The 24,392-nt window shown below is 37.2% G+C and overlaps 1 protein-coding gene across 4 annotated transcripts in view; it reads left to right on the plus strand.

Moving 5' to 3' along the window:
* 5-HT2A (5-hydroxytryptamine receptor 2A) overlaps positions 1 to 20,155 on the plus strand; it is a 49,348-nt gene extending 29,193 nt beyond the window's left edge. The window contains exons 4-7 of one of the 4 annotated variants that reach the window (XM_070996885.1): positions 3,404 to 3,844; positions 14,755 to 15,093; positions 16,746 to 17,042; positions 18,194 to 20,149. In XM_070996885.1, coding sequence (XP_070852986.1) covers positions 3,404 to 3,844; positions 14,755 to 15,093; positions 16,746 to 17,042; positions 18,194 to 18,380 — 1,264 coding nt within the window. In that variant the 3' untranslated portion in view covers positions 18,381 to 20,149. Of the gene's footprint in view, positions 1 to 3,403; positions 3,845 to 14,754; positions 15,094 to 16,745; positions 17,043 to 18,193 lie in introns of those variants that run through there. The other 3 variants (XM_070996884.1, XM_070996887.1, XM_070996886.1) reach the window with 3 other exon arrangements.
* The last annotated feature ends 4,237 nt before the right edge of the window (positions 20,156 to 24,392 follow it).

A 24,392-nucleotide genomic window follows, 5' to 3' on the forward strand; every position in this document is an offset into this window, starting at 1 on the left:
TACCGGCGGTATACAGAATTAAGCGTTATAGGCGTTCGAGTGGGCGTGGCAAATTTTTTTTTGAATCAATCGATAGGTATTGACGAGACCAATACATTTCAGCTAAAATTTTTTATCTAGCATGAAAATTGTTGGCGCCACAGGCTTGGGCGGCTTGTGGGCGTTAGAGTGGGCGTGGCACATTGCTGAAACAAACTTGCGATGCGTTACATACTTTCCGACGAATCTAGTATACCCTTTTACTCTACGAGTAACGGGTATAATGATTGTTTTTCAGAAAGATAAAATATTCACTTAGCCAAATTCACTATAATAAACAATTAAAATAAATAAGTTGTAATACTATGAGTAAGTTAACATTTTTTAATGTTTAGGTCATAAACTACCTTATTTTTAGGACATATATTGGACGTTTCATACCAACCCGGCCACCCCCGTTTTTTTTTAAGGTGCACAGCACCGTTTTGAGATTAAAGCAATATCAACGTAAAGGAAGTTTACACTAGAACTATTATGTCTGGCAAACGAAAGACACGATTTACAAAAATCAAAAGCAGTTGTATTTACAACTTATTATTTACTACATGGCCGGTTACGAAGAAAAAAGTGAATTTTATTTAGCCATAGATGAGCACTCAATAGCATATTTTAAGTCTAAAAGAATGATTTCAGTTCGATTTGTTTTATTTTCTAAAAGTATATACGATTCCTTGACGTATTTTTATACCCCTGCAGAGGATATATTGATTTCAGTCAGAAGTTTGCAACGCAGTGAAGGAGACATTACCGACCCCATAAAATATATATATTCTTGAACAGTATGACTAGACGAGTCGATCTAGCCTTGTCCGTCTGTCTGTCCGTTTCTACGCAAACTAGTATCTCAATTTTAAAGCTATCGGGCTGAAACTTTCCCAAAAGTCTTAATTCTTGTGCAGGTAGTATACGAGTATATCTTATAGCTCCCATAAGAATAATCGGAAAAAAATTATTAAAAAACTAATATCTTTGGTGTTTTTCATCATATAACCTCCTAAGCTTGGAAATAACATTTTTTAATTAGTTTTGAATTTCAAATTAAATTTTATCAAAATCGGAAAACTATATCATATAGTTGCCATAGGAACAATCGGAAAATTGGTGGGAAAATAATATCAAAGAAATTATTGCTTTGGTGTTTTTTAACATATAACTTCCTACGCTTGAAATAACATTTTTTAACTAGTTCTAAATTTCGAATTTAATTTGATCAAAATCGAACGACTATATCATATAGCTGTCATAGGAACGATCGGAAAAATGGTGGGAAAATTTTATGAAACAAATTATAGCTTCGGTGTTTTTTGACATTTTATCTTATACTATTGGGAATATCATTTTTTATTTTTTTAATTTTAATAACTATAACTGCAAGGGTATACAAACTTCGGCTTGCCGAAGTTAACTTCCTTTCTTGTTTACAGTAAGCAAGAACAGAACCCTGTGAAGGATAGATTTTAATCAAGATTTGAAAAGGTTAAATGTTTTTACTCAAGTAGTAGAAAGCGATCCAGAAAAATTATGAATAAAATCATACTTGTCCTAAAAAATAAATAAAAAAGGACTAAAAGTTAATTTTTAGGTCGTGCATTACCCAAAAATTAAAATATTGTATTTTTGCCCTACTTTTTAGGTCACGAATGGCCTAATATTTAGGGTCATTGTGTGCCTTAAATTTTTGTATTTTACTCAAAAATATTTGACAGCTACAAACCTATTTAACTAAATATGTATGTAAAATGTTGATGTTGGACATAACCAAATAATATAACAATTGCTTACAATTACTATTTTAAGAAAATTATGTTTTAATATTACAAAATAAGCTGTAGAGGTTGACGAAACCCGATTGAAAAAACAAATCCACAGCTGAGCCATATTATTGCAAAATTGGTCAGATATAGGTTCTAATAATTTGGTATTTTCAAATAATGTTTAATGCTTACTTATAATGTTATTATATTTGTTTATTATAGTGAATTCATATAAGGTAATATTTTATCTTCCAAAAAAAGTAACATTTTAATTTTGCCCGCGGTGGGAATCGATCCCCGGTCTTCCGCGCGAGAATCTGATGCGGACTAAATACGTCTGATATATTTTTTAATTCAATATTATATTTCAAGTTATTAAGGAAATATTTAATATGTTTCTTAAAAACTCTCCTCGTATCAGAGGCAAGCGCCTTACAAATTCCGCACTATGTAACGCAGGAGCGTGTAAGTTCATGCCAATTTCTAACTTCCTCAAGATTTAAATGCAATATTTTACAACTTCATTATATTCAAAATGCACATGTTCTGTGCGACGATAGCATGACCTTTTCAGCTCACTTTATAACATTAAAACATTGATTTTCTTGAAACAGTGCATTAAATAATTATAAGCAATGCAATTATTGTTTGACTAGGTTCAACATTAATATCTAACAGACATATATAGTTTAAAAGGTTTTTAGTTGTCAAATATATCTAGGTAAGATGCCATTTAAGGCTATTAGGGTATTCCTAATCTCAAAAGAAGGCAAAATAGTGCAAAAATTGTGTTTTTAGGTAGTACATGACCTAAAAATTAACTTTCGTCTATTTTTAATTTTTTAGATTAGGAATGACCTAAAATTTTGTTTATCTTTTTTCTGGGTGTACAATGTACCATGAACAATGTACATTGTACATACATATTTTATTAATTTACCTAACTTTTTATATTAGATGAGAAAAAGTCGATAATGAAAGCTTATTGGAATGACCTTGGATAGAAAACTAATTAACAATTTTTAATTAAGAGTTTTCTCTTTTTCATCTTTAAAAAGTCATTCTTTGGTTGGCCGGCTCACAGACATTACGGACATTTCCGGTACTGATTGGTTGCCTAAGGTCAATCGAAGCCCGACTAAGCGTGGCAAATTATCCTTAACATAATCAACCGCCAGTTTGTCCAGCCATCACGTTTTCTCTACCACATCTCTGCACTGAGAAATGTCAGCTTAAGTCGTCGAGTGCCTTGATTCTAAACACCACACCAACAAACCACCTAGCGTCTATTCCGTTAGTTGCTTATAACGTTTTAATGTATGGTCCAAATTGAACAATTGTTGGCATGTAGAGGGGTACTGATAATAAGAACAAAATCCCATCTTACTTTCGTATAAAAGCAATATGATATGGTCAGATTTCTTATAAAATGAAATGAACTCAAAAATCTTACAAAATTCTCTACCGTAGAGTCGAATAAAATATTATCATGGCAAAGATCCGTTACTAGTTGAATAAAAATTAGGGACTTTGAATAAAAGTTATGGAAAAATTAAAATCACTGTCAAGACGCTTTAGTCCTTTATTATATACACATATATATTTTTCAGGCTAGGTGGGCGCTTTACCATAAGACCTCAGCACAGCCAGCAACAGTTGCAGGTGCACAGCAGCTTCTCCAGAGGCAATAGCAAATTTCTGTCAATGAGCGACAGCATTCGCAACTTTAACAATGGAGGACGAGGGGTTGAGGAAGGAGCTGATGCCAGGAAAAGGTGCGTGGAGCCCGCAGAACGACCTTTGATGCAGCAGAGAACGACGAGTAGCAGGAGCATTGGCCCGGCCAGTTTCCGCAATGTGGCCAATGGCAGTGGAGGAGCTGGAGGAAGTGGGTCTAAGGGAGCAGCCCCTGCCCGCAGCAGCTTCCGGTTCTCCGGAGGCGGCATCCTGCGGCACTCCTCGTCACCCGCCTCGAGCTGCCACTCCACCAACAAGTCGCATTCGAGCAGCTTCTGGAGCAAACACGGAGGCAATCCCAACCTAATGGACAGGTGAGTGGGATAACACTTGCTAACAAGTTAAAATCCATGAAACGCTCCTAAGCCTGTGACGGTAAATTCTGATTGTGCTGAAAATGTCAGTAACATTTTTCTCGATGGCACTTTTTTTTGTTTCAAGCATTAGATTTTAAATATCGAATTTCAGTCAGAAGTTTGCAACGCAGTGAAGGAGACGTTTTCGACATAAAATACATACACTCAGAAAAAAAATCAAGTATTTTGTGCTTGAACCTAGTATTTTCGGTCTCAAAACTTCGCCAAGCATGGAAAATACAGAACGCGAGAACAAAATACTACTTTCGAGTACGAATTTTCAAGACCAAAAATACTAGATTTAAGAACCATTCGATCTTGAATCAAGTATGAATAATTCTTAAATCAAGTCATATTTGGACTAAAAACAAGAACGACTTAATAATAAAGTAAGAAAGTGGCAGGCATGATTTAAGGACGAATAATTCTTAAATCAATATATAAATATTATGAAAATAAAATGAGTTTTTATTTTATGCTAGTAAGAGAAATAAGTATTGAAAACTGAAACGAAATAAACGAGATATATATAAATAATATTAAAATTTTAAGTTTACATACGACTTGCCGCTGACGGGCACTAACACTGTCTAATTTATGCGCCTTATATACCGAGTACTTTCAGAATAAACAGTTGGGAATTATTAGAGTTGGCAGATATTAAAAATCTAAAAAGTGCTCAATATGAGAATTTGTTGAGCACGAACGTTCTTAAATGTTAAGCATGCAATTTTTTTTTATGTACGAGTATATGTTGTTCTTGATCAGCATGACTAGACGAGTCGATCTAGCCAAGTCAGTCAGTCCGTCCGTTCCAACGCGAGCTAGTCTCACAGTTTTAAGGTTTCCAAAAGTCTATTTTCAGTTGCAGGTGTATATATGGATATAGTTCCTATAGCTGTAGCCTATATTTGACTAACAGACTTTTGGGGAGGTTCCATCGCGATAGCTTTAAAACTGGGAGCCTAGTTCGCATAGAAACGGACAGACGGACGGACAGACGGAAATGGCTAAATCGACTCGCCTACATTTAGAGAAAATCAAGTATTTTTAGTGTCAAAATATGGCTAAGCATTGAAAAAAATTTAAGACAAGAAATTCGGTTTCAGTAAGTTTTTAGAACTTTTCGGTCTACAATCAAGTAAGCAACATTTTTTAATCTAGTCATATTTTTATTAAAAAGTAGTACGATTAAGTAATAAAGTGTTATACATGTTAAATTGGGTTTTAATTATATGCTAGAAAGAGAAATAAGTATTTGAAAATAATAATGAAAAAAAAAACAAAATAAATTACATGAATTTTATAAGTATACTTACAAATTGCCGCTCACGGGCATTAACACGGTGTATTTTATGCGCCTTATATACCGAGCACTTTCAAAACAAATAGTTGGGAATTTTTAGAGTTGACAGAAATTTAAATCCAAAATTTGTTTAATGTAATACTTTTTTTTAGTACGGACGGTTTTAAAATGGTAAGCATGAAATCGTTCTTAAATCAAGTCTGTTTGTACTTGATTTTAGCACGGTGTTTTTGCCAATGTGTGGTGATGCTGATCAAGAACACATATATACTTATTTGATCAGCATGTTCGTCTGTCCGTATGAGCACTGAGATCTCAGAAACTATAAAAAATGGGAAGGTTGGGCTTAAGCATAAAGTCTAGGGGCTCTTGAGCAGCGCAAATTTGTTTCAGCGGAGTGTAACGCCCTCTCTAGCTGCAGGGACGAGGAGGAAGAGGAAACGGTGGAACACCTGTTCTGTTCCTGCCCGGCCCTGAGCAGATCTAGACTGTACCACTTAGGGAATCCCTTTATGAGCAGTCTATCTGAACTGGCGAACATAAGCCTAAAACGAATAATAAAATTCATTAAAGCAAGCGGATGGGAATTATGCTAAGCCAGCTGCAATAAAGGCAGCAGATTTTTAGGAAAGGGGATACAGATCCACGCGGTACCACAATGGACCTTTTAAGGACTAAGTGTGTCAATGATTTGGCAGCCGCTCTAACCTAACCTAACCTAACGCCCTCTCTAAAACCCATAAACGCTAAACTCTGTCTTGCGCCCACATATTTCAAGATTTTTTTTAAATGTAAATTTAAATTAATTACATTGATCAATTCCTGTCTAGATGCTGACAATCGTACTAATTGCATTGTTATTTTTAAAGTTATGGCTAAACAAAGCCCCGCTCGCGCTTAGGGCCATGGCGCTGGCATCGAAACTTGTCGGATTTCTTCGAGTTTTAAAGATAGTTTCGGAGATATTAGCTCTTTAATATCGAAAAAATCTCAAGAACTATTCTTCAAAAAAAAAGGTTTGAGTGATACCAGCGTGTACAGGAAACCAAAATATGCCTAGAAAATGTGGTTTTAGCGCTGAACTTTTATGTTTGTATGTTAAAACTACTGTTCTACGATGGCAGAGGCTGAGCAGAGCTATTCCTTATGTCCGCTCAATGGGATTTTGCCGAACGCTGTTTTAACGCTAGAATAAAAGTTTTAACGCCTGTCTAACGCCAAAATGCTATGTATGAACGCGAATATCTCGAAAACTATAAAAACTACAAAGTTTGCATTAAGCATGAATTCTAAAAATTTCTGCGCAGCGCAAGTTGGAATTAGCAAAGTGTTACAACCACAAGCCGCTTAAACCAATATATTGTGTTTATTGGATGGGCATTTCCCGCTTTCATTTAATTCTTGTGTTTATAAACACAGACTGGAGATGCAGAACCGGAACTTCTGGGGCTCAAAGGGAAATTGATGCCTCCTTTGTGCAGACCATGCATGATGTTCTGTCGGAGGATCGGGCCGAGACCCAAAGTTTCATGCGCTATTTTGTTTCTATACATCATTTCAATAAAAGTTTTGTACCAAAGAAATATTTTTTTATTTAGAACTGGTTCTCAATAGAAAGTTAGATACAATGTATTCCTTAAGAAGCACCCTTAGATCAGAGAAGTCGCACTCAGGACAATCTATGGCTTGGTTACAATGCCACTGTCGTGGAACGGATTAACGTATCGCTCAATGCTATAGCAATTTAAATGTAGCGCTCAGTATTTCAGTATTTTGTATCGATGTTGTAACTTGCTAGAGGGATTGTGTTGTAAACTAAATGCGGTCACATGAAATGGTGAATTGTAAGCACAAATCTCCCGCTTTAATTTATTCTGATAGGGATTCAAAGAGACTGGGAAACAAGACTGCGGTACGTAAACTTATTGTTAAGATAAGGTTAAATCTAAAGCATGTACTTTTTCAACTAGAATAAAAACAGAACACACAGAACGCTACAAGATTGTGTTATTCTTGTTTCGGTGTTGGCTATGCTTTTTTACACTCAACTCCCAGGGGATCTCTACCGGTCGGCATCGGCCAGTCTGATGGTTGATGGTTACTTTCAAGTTCGTTGCTTGGCGTAAACTTCTCCTTTCTTATTCGCACAAGGTTACAAAGTGCGGCGCAAGCCAAAGCAACAACCGAACAAATTTGTGGCCAATGTCTATTCTTTTGGCCAGGCATCTCCAGCGTCCTTTCAGTCCACTACTATTCTTCCCACCTAAGGTAGCAGTTTAAGGACTCTATCTCCGGAGTAAGGTGTCCAGTGATTAGAATTCACGGCAGTAATGGGTATGCATGATCTCCCAGGATAAGAAAGGGAATCTCTTTGCTGCACAGCAGTTTTTGGAAGTCCGGAATATTTCGGGTGCGATCTTAATAAATTCCAGATTCCTTAAAGACCGTGGCGTGGTGGACACTTCCAGTTTCCAGGAAGTGCTTACTTCTCTGATTTTACAAATATATTTTATTAAAAATGTATAAATATATTGTACTTAAAACCAATATCAAAATATTTACTTACGAGTCATTGTTGTCAGACGCAGCTTGTATGACCTTCGATGTCCATCCCTTTCGATTAACAAAATCCATATAGCCAATCTTTGGGGCTTTAACAGGAATGTGTGCCTGAACAACACCAGTTTACAAACAAAAATTGATGAAATACGCCTTAAAGGAAACCTTTGTTTTCCGGTAAGGTACATCTCCCTGATTAAGAAAAGGGCACCTAAAATTTTTTCAATGGTACCAATTTTTTTTTAAGTGTAAAAAACGTTTTTCCTTGCTATTAGTGCTGGGCAAGCTAAAAAGTATGCGATTGCAGTTACGAGGAAATGATTTTCATATATTTTTAGCAAGGAAACTGACGTTATGCATAACAACTTGCACCAAATTCTTACCTTTTCCAACACTGAAAATTTAAAATAATGTTTAACGGCCGCTGCTCCCGAGTACTGAACTTGGGTATATTCATATAAAAATGTGTAAAAAATCGATTTACCAACGGATTGTCGTGATCAACGGCGCATATTCTCCGTTAAGGTTCAGCCTTCAAGAAAACAACATAAAACTAATTTCGGTTTTTATGCGTGTGTTTTTAAAGAAGCCATTTATGCCAGCCTTTTTGCATTTTATTCAACTTTGACGAAGTGTAGCTTCTAAACTAATGAACGTAACTCAATGACGTGTATAAGAAAGTTAAAGGGCATTTTATTACCTGTAAAACTAGTTTTTGATGACCGAATTTAATTTTTCAGAACTACTACTACTTAAAAGCTTTTTACCGTCAATAGTTCCAATCACGTAAGGAATGTGAGACGGTTTTTTTTAAAGCCTGGAATTTGGGTACGAAATTAATGTACTAGTGATTTTTAGTATTGTTTTAACAACAATGTGAAAGTTTTAATGGACAGTACTTTCAGCACTATCGGATCATATTTTTAATTTTGCGGCTTTTTTTTAGTAATTTCCTCAAGCACACTCACTGTGCGATTCGTCACTACGTGTACTGCCGTGTTACCAATGTGATGCCACAGTGATATACCCACAAAAGGTGTCAGATAGCCCAGTTCATACATTTCTCCAAGTTACAAGGGTTAATTAATTCCCGTCCTATTGCTAAGGGCAATCAATTATATATCTTTAAGCAATTAAATGCACATTAACAACAGTCTCACAACACGACGTATACGTAATCTGGCGCGTATGGCGGCTCGGACATAAATCACTCATACGTCATGTGGTGCAGCGGGACACAAAATAAACACGAAACCGTTTGTCGCACAACTTCAGCTGCTGCCACATTGTAGTTGCTGGAACCATAAATAGTGAAACACGAAAAAAGAAACAAATTTCGCATTCAACATTGTTGCCAGCAGTCCAAACATGCAGGAGAAACCCCTAAAAGCATTCAAAATAAAAGGGAAGTGCAGTCAAAAGTGCCACACAAATTGCAGATGACTTTTCCTGCTGATTGTCAGCAGCGTTTCGTTTCAGCTAAAAGGAAGTGCAAGGTCCGTTCTCGACTTAAGGCCCGGAAAAATGTGATGAATGTCACGATTATTCGCTGCGACTTTTGTACTTTTCGTATAACAAACAAGTCGCCAGATAAATGTATAAATTCCTAATGATCTACCAGTCCCATGTTAAAAATAGTAAGATATGACAATGTACATACCAAAAAAAGGAGTGAAGGCGGTAAAAGTACGTGTAAAATTATATGTTAAGCATTTGACGTCACTTTGTTATTTATTTTTTGACTTCTCTTGGCTTCAGGTCAAATTAGAAGGGGCAAGACTCGAATATGACCTTCAAAACGTTGAACGGTGTTGTTACGTTTCTGTGTCAAGTTTTTATACCCTTGCAGAGGGTATAATGATTTCAGTCAGAAGCTTGCAACGCAATGAAGGAGACGTTTCCGACCCCTTAAAGTATATATATTCTTGAACAGTATGACTAGACGAGTCGATCTAGCCTTGTCCGTCTGTCTGTCCGTTTCTACGCAAACTAGTCTCTCAGTTTTAAAGCTATCGGGCTGAAGCTTTCCCAAAAGTCTTATTTCTTTTGCAGGTGGTATATAAGTCGGGACCAGCCGTATCGGACAACTATATCTTATAGCTCCCATAGAAATAATCCAAAAAAAAATTTAAAAATATTACATCATTGGTGTGTCTTAACATATAACCTCCTACGCTTGGAAATAACATTTTTCAATTAGTTCTGAATTTCGAATTTAATTTTATCATAATCGGACGACTATATCATATAGCTGCCATAGGAACGATCGGAAAATTGGTGGGAAAATAATATGAAACAAATTATAGCTTCGGTGTTTTTTAACACAAAACCTCCTACGCGTTGAAATAACATTTTTTAATTAGTTCTGAATTTGGAATTTAATTTGATCAAAATCGGACAACTATATCATATAGCTGCCATAGGATGATCGGAAAATTGGTGGGAAAATTATATGAAACAAATTATAGCTTCGGTGATTTTATACCCGTTACTCGTAGAGTAAAAGGGTACACTAGATTCATCGGAAAGTATGTAACAGGCAGAAGGAAGCGTTTCCGACCCCATAAAGTATATATATTCTTGATCAGGATCACTAGCCGAGTCGATCTAGCCATGTCCGTCTGTCCGGATGAACGCTGAGATCTCGGAAACTATGGGAGCTAGGCTATTGAGATTTGGCGTGCAGATTCCTGAGCTTCTTACGCAGCGCAAGTTTGTTTCAGCAATGTGCCACGCCGACTCTTACGCCCACAAGCCGCCCAAAACTGTGGCTCCTACAGTTTTGATGCTAGAATAAAAATTTTAACTGAAATGTTCTGAAATTGTTCTCATCAATACCTATCGATTGAACCCAAAAAAAGTTTAACACGCCCACTCTAACACCCACAAACAGCCCAAATCTGTGTGTATATCTTCATTTCCCTTTGGTCCCTTTAGCTGAGTAATGGGTATCTGATTGTCGAGGTACTCGAATATAGCGTTCTTCCTTGTTTGACATACTATTTTATACTATTGGGAATATCATTTCTTGTATTTTTAAATTTAATAATTATAACTGCAAGGGTATATAAACTTCGGCTCGCCGAAGTTAACTTCCTTTCTTGTTTTTTTATTTTTTATAACGTGGAATTTTTTTATTTAATACTATCCTAACGTGGGCAACCAATAAATGTGATAATACAATATAAAACTTGGAACTTAGGTTTTTCATCTATGGCAGACTAGGAGAGTGGATCGATGGTTCGTCTGGATTCAGTGGAGGTCCAGGGGGTGGGTCCTTCGCAGCCTCCTGGTCCGCTCTCTATTGTCCAGCAGGTTTATCGCAAGAGTCTTTAGGTGGTCATGCAACCTATGGACGTAGCGCCTACTCGTTCTCTGGATTTCTTCCTCCACCCACGGGAAGTTGAGTATATCATGGATGCTGTCGTTGTAGTGGAACAGGTGGGCATTGGAGGCGATGCGAAGCATTTTATTTTCGAACGCCTGGATGATGCTCACGTTGGATTTGCTGGCTGTGCCTCATAATTGGGTCCCATATGTCCAGATCGGCCTGATGATCGTCTTATATACCAGGAGCTTCGATGACGTTGGGAGCTTAGATCTCCTACCCATCAGCCAGAAGAAGGCTTAGGCGCGGGACTCGGCTTGGCGACGCTTCTTTGCGATGTGAGGTTTTGATTACGTTCTTATTTTGTGTTGCGTTCAAAATAAATAAAGTGAACAACCATTTTTATATTCGGGTCAATATGAGTCGTGTCGAAAAAATCCCATTCTTTCACTCATAGAAAGAATTCCTTTAATCTCCCTAAAAATCCGACTTTTCGCCGTTATTTGGGAAATCGCCATAAAAGAAGATTTAAATTGGGAAGAATATATAATAATATAATATATATTTGTTGTATACATAAGGGACCAAAATTAATATGCCAAAATACCCGATTGATGACCAGTTTTGGTTTTTTATTTTCTCTGTGTTGGCATTTTTAAAAATTCGATAAGAATCTTGAATTGTTTTTATAGCAGGCCAGTCCCCACAACCACAAATTAAATTCTTTAATGTGGGATATATATATATAGAGGGACTTACAGCAGCCTATTTAACTTCATATGGGGACACACTGTTAAGATTTCCACAACCTCATAGCATATTTCATCAGCCAAAAGCGCAAACCAGTTCCTATCCCTTTTCTTCAAAGTAATCTACATATATCCATCACCATCTTTCTAACAGAAATTTCGCCTTATAAATTTAAGCAAGTCAGTCGATATTGGGTATTGGTCAGAGGAGGTCGTATCATCCATAGAGTGCGAAAGTCGTGGAGTTTAAATAAAAACCTATTTTTCTTTAATTTACTTAACTATAACCGAAATAAACATCTTAATTTGTAATACCCTACATTAATGTTCTTTAAGAACTGGCGTGACCGTCAATGATCAACATATGACTTTGCAATATTTTGCGCAGCGCAAGTTTGTTACGCTAATTCTTCACGCCCACGATTAACTTAAACGAGGTTTGTCACGTGCACTCTAACGCCCATAACGCTAATCTGTCTGTAAAAATTTGTCTGCCGCCCACATTACGACACATTCAAATCCTCCCTTTATCTGTCCAAGTTATTCCATCACTTTCACTGTGGACGGCACTCCACGTAGTGACGAACCCGCACCATAGGAGTGTGTGGTGGCGACTACTATATATATTCGCAGAATTTAAAACCTGCAGGTATGGTCCGATCACAACGAGTGAAAGGTATTGCGAAAGCTAAAGATATTGCTTTCTAAGAAGAAGAAAAAGCAGTGAAAGTTTAAAAGAGAAAATTAGAAAATTTGAGCTTTTGGGGCAGGTGAGGATGAATGCCCAACGTTATTATCCATATTTTCGATTGAACCTTCAACTTCAGACCAAATTTTATGACAAAAAATGCTCGTAAGTTCGTCTATATAAATACAATTTTTAAAATTTACTCATTCGGCACGATGCAATAGAGTAGCGAGAAGGTGTATTTAATTAATCGAGTTTACAATTATTGCTCGCCACAAAATATGATATCAGGACTTTTGTAAGTTCAAGGTGCGATCTTTACGACACCTTACCTCGTTATGAGATGTTTTTATTTGATTAATAATATAACTGAGAAAACGTACCTCTGATTTACAGTGTTGACATTTGTCTACGTTGACGCAAAGTACAATTTGAAGAACATTGCCAAGATGCTCTTCGTGCTGCTTTATATAATCAAAACAATAAACATAGTCAGTGGCACCAAGAACATTATCCATAAGTCTTTGAAGTGTTTGTGTGACGTTTCGAAAAGACCAAATGGTGTGCATATATTTTTCTAGCATGAAAATTGTGGGCGCCACAGGCTTAGGCGGTTTCTGGGCGTAAGAGTGGGCGTGGCAAACATTTTTTTGGATCAATCGATAGGTATTGACGAGACTAATACATTTCAGTTAAAATTTTTTATCTAGCAAGAAAATTGTGGACGCCTCAGATTTCGGTGGTATGTGGGCGTTAGAGTGGGCGTGGCATATTCGCCTAACAAACTTGCGCTGCGTACAAGATACAGAACCCAAATCTGAAATCCCACTTCTCTATCTTTGATAGTTTCCGAGATATCCGCGTTCATATTTTAGATTTTTTGAAGTTTGTGGGCGTTAAAGTGGGCGTGGCAAACTTTTTTTGGTTCAATCGATAGGTATTGATGAGAACAATGCATTTCAGTCAAAATTTGTATTCAAGCATAAAAACTGTAGGAGCCACAGTTTTAGGCGGCTTGTGGGCGTTAGAGTGGGCGTAGCACCCTTGCGCTACGTAAGAAGCTCAGGAATCTGCACGCCAAATCTCAATAGCCTAGCTCTTATAGTTTCTGAGATCTCAGCGCTCATACGGACAGACGGACATAGCTAGATGGACTCACCTAGTGATGCTAATCAAGAATATATATTCTTTATTCTGCGTTGCAATCTTCTGACTGATATCATTATACCCTCTGCAAGGGTATAACAAGAAAGGAAATTAATTTCGGCAAGTCGAAGTTTGTATACCCTTGCAGTTATAGTTATTAAATTAAAAAATGTAAGAGATGATATTCCCAATAGTATAAGATAATATGTCAAAAAACACCGAAGCTATAATTTATTTCATATACTTTATGGGGTCGGAAACGTCTCCTTCACTGCGTTGCAAACTTCTGACTGAAATCATAATATCCTCCGCAAGGGTATACAAATATGCATATATTTCGGAACAGAATATGAAAAATTATTCTTCTCTGCTAGCACAAGCTTCCTTCTCTTTTCATTTACCCATCCGCCAAATAATGCTTTTAGCTAAAGGGCTAGATCTTCGGCTCAACGAGAATACAGATGTAAACTGATTATGGTAGAGATGGTTCAGGAGTCGTTTATCCCAAACGACGGAAATTCGTTGCTGTTGGCTTTTGGGTTTCATACCTTCCCCCTCCCAAATATCATAACATTAAAAAGTAATTTTATTAACTTTTGAGGGTGTCGGTTATGGAAGAACAACAGTAATCAGAAGATCTAAATCTAGTAGCAAACACTCGAACAGCGATATGAGAAACCGAAAATATTTTATAAAGGAAAAAAACGAAAAGGTATTTTTATTATTATTCAATACAAAATTATTACCAAATAATGAATTGCAATCTCGCTTTGCTGATTGCAACTTGCATTCAACAAATTATTATTATTTCAAAAGAAGATATTGCTTTCCATACACTTTGGTTTAAAATATACAACGAAAATTGGGTCCAAAAGATGTTTTAGACATGGTTTTTAATATAGGGTAACTTCTACAATAACATATGCATTTCATTGTATAAGTTTATATTTGCAACTATTAAGTACACATACTAGTTTGAGTTAATATACCTCCATAATGACTTTTAAGCGAATTTGAGAAGAATATGTTTTTCAGTGCTTTTTCATTAAGCTCCCTTTTAATGAAAAACTTTGGTTCGCAATCATCCAACAGCCATCCGAATCGACGGGCCTCTGTGCGTGTCAGTATGTCTCAGCCACAACTGGGTTACCCGACAAATGGAGCTGGCGCTGGCAAATCGTCGGAAGGTGGAGGCGGTGGCTATGGCTCATCAGCTGCGACAACGAGCTGCTCGACTCCTGGAGGCACCAGCATGATGAAAATCGCCACCATCCAGGGACCCACTCTGAGCCAGGGCCAGGGAGCTGGAGGCAATCACTCGCTGGAGCAGGTGAGGCCCACAGATTTAAAGCCCGACGAACGACAGCGCCAGAAAATGCGGACCTTTAAGTTTTCTTTAAACCGAGTTTCCACGCCCACTTTAAATTTACGGTGAGTAAACATGCTATATACGTAGTAATATTGTTAAATATAAAGGGATTCTAATAAACTGAAAACTAAGTTATAAGAGATAGTTCGCAGTTAATAGGTGGACTTTTAAATTGTATTTTATTTATGGAAACTTTACATATTTCTTAAAAGATCCTATCTATTAATATTATATTTGTATACTCTTGCAGAGTTTTAAGGATACGTTTCCGACCCCATAGACCAAAAGTTTTAAAGCTATCGGGATGAAACCTTCCCAAATGGGTATTTTACATTGCAGGTAGTATATTAGTAGGAACAAGTTTCCAGCGGAATGATAAAAAAACAAATATGAACGCTATAGACGAGTGCATCGACTATCGGGTATCTTACTCAGCTAAAGGAAGCAAAAGGGAGATGGGGATATGCAAACAGCAAAGCGAGATTGTAAAGCGCCACTACCCACGATTTCAATATATGGCTATGTGGGCGGAAGACCTTTTTTGGCGTTAAAGGGAGCGTGTTAAACTTTTTTTAGGTCAATCAATAAGTATTGACGTTCAGTTAATATTTTTTTCAGTCATTATAAATTGCGCTGTTTATGAAGATAAGGATTCAAAATCTGAAATCTCAACCCTCTAGCTCTTATAGTATCTGAGATTACAATGTTCACACGGGCAGACGGACATGGCTAGATCGACTGTGCTAGTGATGCTGATCAAGAATATATATACTTTATATGTGCAAGAGTATAAATATGTAACATTATTAAATAGTATTTTTTAAGAGTTAATCAAGGTTCTATAATTGAAATAAATAAATCAACTTTATGGGGTCGAAGACGCTTTATTCTACCTACTCTTACTCTACGAGAAACGGGTATAGATAGTGAAATTATGAAATTTAGTTTAAATTTTATTTGAACAAATCCTTCAACCGCAGATCGACGGGTATCTCCCCTCTCTGTTGAAAAATGAAAGGAGTCGATATCTTAATAATATATTAATATTAATATTGATATAAAAAGAATGCAACAAAAAATAACGAATAAATTCATAAGACGACAATGAAATCCTCATATAACTCGAGATATGTAATAATGTGTAATAATTATGTTATAAATTTTATATTATTCATTTTTTAAAAACAGTCCTTAAAAAATCAAAACATTGACTATTTCTTATAACTGCCAGGGTATATAAACTTCGGTTTTGCGACGTTTTTTCTTTCATGTTTGAGATAATATAAAAGCACCTCTTAACAAGGTTAGAGGTCGTGACGATTGCACCTTTAATTAACAAAAGTTCTAATATTACATTTTGTGACGAAAAATGCTGGAAAATTCAATTAAATAAATACACTTTTTTTCACCACCATTCTCAACAGCTCCAATTTTCAAAATTTTCTTTCTTACACTTTCTCCAAAATTAATTGAAATTATTCATGTTCGCTATGATCACACTCTCCCGGGCGCGTTCAAGAATGAATATATACATTCAAATAAATCAAGATGAGTCGCAGCGCAGAAGGATATTACCATATTTGACCGATAGACGGACATGGCTAGATCGACTCTATTTTATGGCCAACAAGGGCACGACTCTAGTCTAAGTCCTCTTATCTCACCGTGGATTTTCCTTCTTGCTTTTATAGTTTTTATTACCTCTTTCTTGCAGTTTCCTAAACAATCGCAGCAAACGGAACAGTTTATCGGCTAACGCTGTCGCCACAGAGCAGAAGGCAACAAAGGTGCTTGGACTGGTGTTCTTCACCTTCGTTCTGTGCTGGTCGCCCTTCTTCATCCTGAACATCATCTTCGCCGCGTGCCCCGAGTGCAAGGTGCCCGAGCACGTGGTGAACACCTGCCTCTGGCTGGGCTACGTATCTTCGACGATCAATCCCATCATCTATACCATATTCAATAGAACGTTCCGGGCGGCCTTTATCCGCTTGCTCAAGTGCAACTGCGAACGGTGAGTCGGGGACTTTAATCTGGAAAAAAGAGAATCAGACCCAATTTATTGCATAGCGGGTGCACTCTGATGGGAATTAAAGTCCAACGTAACGTATAATTGACTTTCAGGGGTTTTTATTTTGGCGAGGTATTAGGCCAAGTGAGAGAGGGAATGACTATCAGTATGTGAAATCCAGCTCTGTCAAACTAAATTAAGGGGAATATTGTTGACCTGGGAAAAAACAAGAACGAACACTGTATCAATTTTCATATGCGCATTACTCAGCTGACCATTTAAATAACTTTTGGCAAGTCGATAGAAAATATAAAATGTACGCTCAAAAAATATCTTCAAGAAAGTAGGCACCACAAGCTTTTGAGATTTTTGGGCGTTAGAGTGGGCGTGGGAATCTGCTGAAGCAAATAAGTGATTATTAAAAAAATCTAAGGATTAAGAGTGGCGCTTTTCGAATACTTTGACGAACTACCGAACCAAGAATTCGGTCGTCTGTAATTGCGGTTCAAATATAACAAACAACTGCCTTTTTCCAACTTTGGCTTCTGTTTTCTTAGATTATTGCGTAGGCGAACTTTTTGGTGAACACTTCAAAATGCCGATTCATAGCGAAGTAGATTTTCTAGTAGCCATCGAGGTACATATTTGATGTTATAAGTAATATCAAACATTTTTTCCTGTCATGTACTTTTCCGTTAGGTTAATAGGACTACGAAAATCCGGACAAGTTTTGAAATTAGTTTTATTTTTAGTGACAAAATGCAAAACGCAGACGGACAGACGGGCATGGCTAGATCGAATCGGCTAGTGATCCTGAATATATCAAGAATATATATACTTTAAGGGGTCGGAAACGCTTTTTTCTACCTCTTACATACTTTCCAACAAATCTAGTATACCTCTTTCTATACGGGTAACAGATGAAAATAATACATATGACCAAAGGCAAAGGCGTTCGAGTTATAAACTTTGAAACCTTGAAGACCCTAAATCGCGTTATTTTTAAAATATTGCTATTGGTGTACCCTAACTAGATTAGAGAGTAGGACCTTTAAAATTGTCATATAAATGCCGCCCAATGTTTAAATAAGAAGACTTTGCCTTTTACTTGTAACTATAATCCTTTTGACCTAACTACTGCCATCCAATTCCAGGTCCGGCCGCCCGCTGCGATACCGCTCCGTGACGGAGGGACGTGGCGCTGTGAGCCTGTGCGCCCCCTCGGCCTTGCCGCTAGCCATATCCTTCCATGGGGCGCCACTGATGACGCCATCCACAGCGAATGCGACGCCGTTAAGCGAGTTCCGAGGCAGCTACACAATTACCGATGACGAGTGCTGAGCCACAGGGACCCCATTCTTTTACGAATTTATAACGTCGAAACGGCAAAATCAAACGGAGTCATCTGTACTTACTAGCTGCTAATCAAAGGAAAACGATAGCTTCAGGGAGATTCATGCTAACTTTTCCAATAAGAAATCACAATCAAATTGACGACTTAAGTAGGAACTACGAAGCAAAATACTACACTTAAAGCTCATCACATATCATAAAATCGAGAAAGAAAGATAACATCGCCAAGCCGAACATTAGAAACCCCTTGCAGCTAAAATCATAACTATCAATACGTGGGGAGTGTAGGGTAAAGAGCGAACGATTCGTTTTTAGAAGAAACATATAGATTTAGGTTTCTCGAAAAAAACTAAAACCCTGTGCATATGCTAACATATATATTTATTTTCCTTACGGAAGATTGAAAATGTTCATTTATAGAACACAAATATAATTTTAAAATAAAAAAAGTACATTTTGAACAAAATAGGTTGTTCAATATCTAGTTGACAAGCATCATCAAACAAAATAATAGTTTAGTATATAAAATTAATTTTGACTGTGGAAAAGAAAAAAATAAAGCTAAAATGTCAAGATACATCGATAAAACTCTGTCGAATTGAATTTTTATTTCAAATTTATGTTTATTTAACTAATAAAAACCACATAAAACAAGAGAGAACGCTATCGACTGCAGGCAGCAAAGCGACCGAAACAAAGATTTTACTTTACTTTTGGCATAGATGCATATTAATAATCAAAACAAATTTTCATTTGTTTTTTTCCACAAACTTCAAAAATGTAGGCGCTAAAAGGGTTTTAGCGTTATGACTTTTGTACAAGGTACTTTTGGAAATATGACATTGGTACTTTTTTGTTTCTAAAGATCTTATGTATACGTTAACTGTATACATTTAACTGACTAGGTTTTCAACAATTCTTTGCCCTGGCACTGCTAAAACACTTATAAATTGAATAGGTGTGCTAATATAAACAGTTTACAAAATAAAATAAAGTTTTGTAAGCTGGTGTGTTTGCTCCACCCTTTTAGTCAAAATAATCTTACGTACTAGTTTCGCGACATCTTATTATTATTCTTGTAAATTCATTGTCGACCAGATACAAGAAATTGACCACAGTTATTTGAAAATTTTGACGTGACGTGACTTGTGAGACTTGTCAAGTTAGTCACCTTACCGTGTTCTTTCCGTATTACCCTACACTCCCCTACATAACAGAAACTATATATACATATAAGAGTAAGAATGTGTACATAAATATTTCGATAGTTCCTAAGGCAGCTATATGATTTGTTTTTACCATTTTTTTTTAATATTTTATTGTTTTATTGCAAAGAATATACTATTCTGAGTTATACACATATATGTGTATTTGTAAAAACAAAGTTTTGTGTAATTTCCCTTTTTATTTTTAACTTTCCTTTACTTTCTATTGCAATAACATGACGACTATCCTAGGACTATAAAAATTTATTTTTATTGTAAACTCTAAAAATATGCCTAATATATTGTTCCCATATGTTATAATTATTCTTATGGGAACTATAGGATATAGTGGTCTGATCCCGATCGTTCCTTACCGCTCTTTACCATCGTTGCAAGCTCACCCCATGAAAGAATTTACAAATAGATATAGAAACATAGAGTTTAATGATGATTGTGTTTAGCTCATATGTTAGTATACTAGTTTTAGTCATCGCTCAATAGAGCGAGTCTACAAAAAAAGGAACTTTTCAAAAATAAACGACAACTATGACTTTCATGTTAAAAATCTAGTTTCAGTCTCTTTTCCAAAGTATACAAAAAATAAAATTGAACAAAAGTAAACGAAAACAAGGGAAAATGATAAGTCGATGGTCTCGACTATCAGACACCCGTTACTCAGCTAAAGGCAGTGCAAGAGAGAAGGATATATGCATTCAGCAAGTCGGATGTATCCGAGATTACACAGGAATATTGGAATAAACGCTGGGTGGCGTGTTAGTGTGGTGTGAAATATCGGAAATAGCTATATAGTCATTACTATCAAGTTATAACTTTTAAATGAAAGCTCCGATTTAAAAAAAAAAATCGGCATGTCGATAATAGGAAGAAAATCCCATTCAAACTATTATGAAATCTTCAAAACTTTGGGCGCTTTTAAAAGTTGTAGATTAAGGTGGCGAAGAAGAAGAAATTTACCTTTACACTTAAAACAAGGAGATGGAGATTTCCAAGCAGAAAAGCGAGATTGTAATGCGGCACCCACCCGGGATCTTAATATATGTATGGTTATGTGGGCGGCAGACAAACTTAAGCATTATGGGCGTTAGAGTGGGCGTGGCATATTCGCGTAACCAACTTGCGCTGCGTACAAGGCTACGGAATCTAAATCTGTAGTCCCAATTCTCTATCTTTGATAGCTTCCGAGATATCCGCGTTCATATCTACGATTTTTTTAACTTTGTGGGCGTTAAAGTGGGCGTGCCAAACTTTTTTTTTCAATCAATCGATAGGTATTGATAACAAAACATATCTATTAAAATTTTTATTCTAGCATTAAAACTGTAGGAGCCACAGATTTGTGCGGCTTGTAGGCGTGGCACTCTGACGAAACAAACTTGAGCTGTGCAGGAATCTCTAGAATCTGCATGCCTAATCCCAGTATAGCTGCTTTTATAGTTTCCAAGATCACAGCGTTCATAGAAACAGACGGAAAGACGCAAATGGCTAGATCGACTCGGCTAGTGATCCTGATAGGAATATATATACTTTATAGGGTCGGAAACGCCTCCTTCTTACTTTTACTCTACTAGAAACGGTAATAAAAATGTCAACATGTCAATATAGTTCTTCAATATCTAGTTCATCAACAAATAATAGATTTTTATATACAACTTCGGTTCGAAAAAATGTTGATAAAATGTCAAAATATACCGAAAAATTGGTTGAGTTAAATCTTGTCGAGTACCTCGACTATCAGATACCCGTTACTCAGATAACAAACTTTAAAATAAGTTAGCCGCGCACTTTGTTCTCTCTCCCTTGCTCTCATTTCTCGGCTCTGCTTTTGTTTCAGCCAGCGCCAAGAATGAGAAAGCAACACATAAAATAGACAAAAAACATTTATATTTATGTATGCTTGCTAAACATACACAATTTTAAGGCACATTCTGTATTTCAAAATATTTGGTTGAATAGCTTTGTTTAAAAGAATTCTATTTGCCGCGGATATTAGATTGCAATTTTTTACGTCCACACACATGCATAAATACATATGTACATATGTATGTATGTCGTTTTCTGGCTCTAGTGTCAAGGCTTGTCCTAACTACTTTGGTTTGAGAGCATTGGACTGAAAACGGAAAAGTTTTTTTGGGACAATCTATAGGTATTTATAAAGCTGATTCATATTCTTTGAAAGAGATAAATAAGGATGTACAGATCTTTAAAGGATTTTGCCCGTCAATGGGACAAATCGATAAAGGGTTCATTATTCAATAGAACAAGTTAGCCGCGCACTTTGCTCTCTGTGAGCGCCGGCAGGGCTTTTTTCTTTGCCGCTAAGTTCGGCCGGCAACTATTTACATACACACACATACACGCGTAAAAACATTTCGCATTGTCTGGCTCTGACGTCATAGCTTTTTTCATTGGAGGTTTGTGGGCGTTAGAGTGGGCGTAGCAAATTTTTTTTTTGGTCAATCGATAGGTATTGACAAGACTAATACATTTCAGTTAAAATTTTCTATCTAGCATCAAAACTGTAAAAGTTACATTTTAGGGCGGTTTGTGGGCGTTAGAGTGGGCGTGGCAGTCTACTGAAACAAACTTGCGCTGCGTAAGAAGCTCAGGAATCTGTACGCCAAATCTCAATAGCCTAGCTCTCATAGTTTCCGAGATCTCAGCGTTCATCCGGACAGACAGACGGACAGACGGACATGGCTAGATCGACTAGATACTTTCCGACGAATCTAGTATACCCTTTTACTCTACGAGTAACGGGTATAGCAAGGAAGAACGCTATAGTCGAGTACCTCGACTATCAGATACCCGTTACTCAAAGGAATATGGAGATATGCAAGCACCAAAGCGAGATTAAAATGCGCTACCTACCGGCGGTATACAGATTTAAGCGTTATGGGCGTTAGAGTGGGCGTGGCAAATTTTTTTTTTTTGACCAATCGATAGGTGTTGACGAGACCAATACGTTTTAGTTAAAATTTTTTATCTAGCATAAAAATTGTGGGCGTCACAGGTTTTCGCAGCTTGTGGGCGTTAGAGTGGGCGTGGCATATTCGCGTAACAAACTTGCGCTGCGTATAAGGCTACGAAATCTAAATCTGAAATCCCAATTCTCTATCTTTGATAGTTTCCGAGATATCCACGTTCATATTTACGATTTTTTGAAGTTTGTGGGCGGTTTATGGGCGTTAGGGTGGGCGTGGCAAACTTTTTTTTGTGTCAATCGATAGGTATTGATGAGAACATTACATTTCAGTTAAAATTTTTATTCTCGCATCAAAACTGTAGGAGCCAATGCTTTGGGCGTTTTGTGGGCGTTAGAGTGGGCGTGGCACTAAGAAGCTCAGGAATCTGCACACCAAATCTCAATAGCCTAGCTCTCATAGTTTCCGAGATCTCAGCGTTCATCCGGACAGACAGACGGACAGACGGACATGGCTAGATCGACTCGGCTAGTGATCCTGATCAAGAATATATATACTTTATGGGGTCTGAAACGTTTCCTTCTGCCTGTTACATACTTTCCGACGAATCTAGTATACCCTTTTAATCTACGAGTAACGGGTATAAAAATATAAAAAAACAAGGAAGAACGCTATAGTCGAGTACCTCGACTATCAGATACCCGTTACTCAAAGGGAAATGGAGATATGCAAGCAGCAAAGCGAAATTAAAATGCGCCACCTACCGACGGTAGACAGATTTAAGCGTTATGGGCGTTAGAGTGGGCGTGGCAAATTTATTTTTGGATCAATCGATAGGTATTGACGACACCAATACATTTCAGTTAAAATTTTTTATCTAGCATGCAAATTGTGGGCGTCACAGGTTTTCGCGGTTTGTGGGCGTTTAAGTGGGCGTGGCAAACTTTTTTTAGGTCAATCGATAGGTATTGATGAGAACAATACATTTCAGTTAAAATGTTCTGTCTAGCATCAAAACTGTAGGAGTTACAGTTTTGGGCGGTTTGTGGGCGTTAGAGTGGGTGTGGCAGTCTACTGAAACAAACTTGCGCTGCGTAAGAAGCTCAGGAATCTGTACGCCAAATTTTAATAGCCTAGCTCTCATAGTTTCCGAGATCTCAGCGTTCATCCGGACAGACAGACGGACAGACGGACAGACGGTCAGACGGACAGACGGACAGACGGACAGACGGACATGGCTAGATCGACTCGGCTAGTGATCCTGATCAAGAATATATATACTTTGTGGGGTCGGAAACGCTTCCTTCTGCCTGTTACATACTTTCCGACGAATCTAGTATACCCTTTTACTCTACGAGTAACGGGTATAACAAGGAAGGACGCTATAGTCGAGTACCTCGACTATCAGATACCCGTTACTCAAAGGGAAATGGAGATATGCAAGCAGCAAAGCGAGATTAAAATGCGCCACCTACCGGCGGTAGACAGATTTAAGCGTAATGGGCGTTAGAGTGGGCGTGGCAAATTTGTTTTTGGATCAATCGATAGGTATTGACGACACCAATACATTTCAGTTAAAATTTTTTATCCAGCATGTAAATTTTGCGCGTCACAGTTTTTCGCGGTTTGTGGGCGTTAGAGTGGGCGTGGCAAACTTTTTTTTAGGTCAATCGATAGGTATTGATGAGAACAATACATTTTAGTTAAAATTTTCTATCTAGCATCAAAACTGTAGGAGTTACAGTTTTGGGCGGTTTGTGGGCGTTAGAGTGGGCGTGGCAGTCTACTGAAACAAACTTGCGCTGCGTAAGAAGCTCAGGAACCTGTACGCCAAATCTCAATAGCCTGGCTCT

This window comes from Drosophila suzukii, chromosome 3 (genome assembly GCF_043229965.1).
Source record: "Drosophila suzukii chromosome 3, CBGP_Dsuzu_IsoJpt1.0, whole genome shotgun sequence".
Lineage (NCBI taxonomy): Eukaryota > Metazoa > Arthropoda > Insecta > Diptera > Drosophilidae > Drosophila > Drosophila suzukii.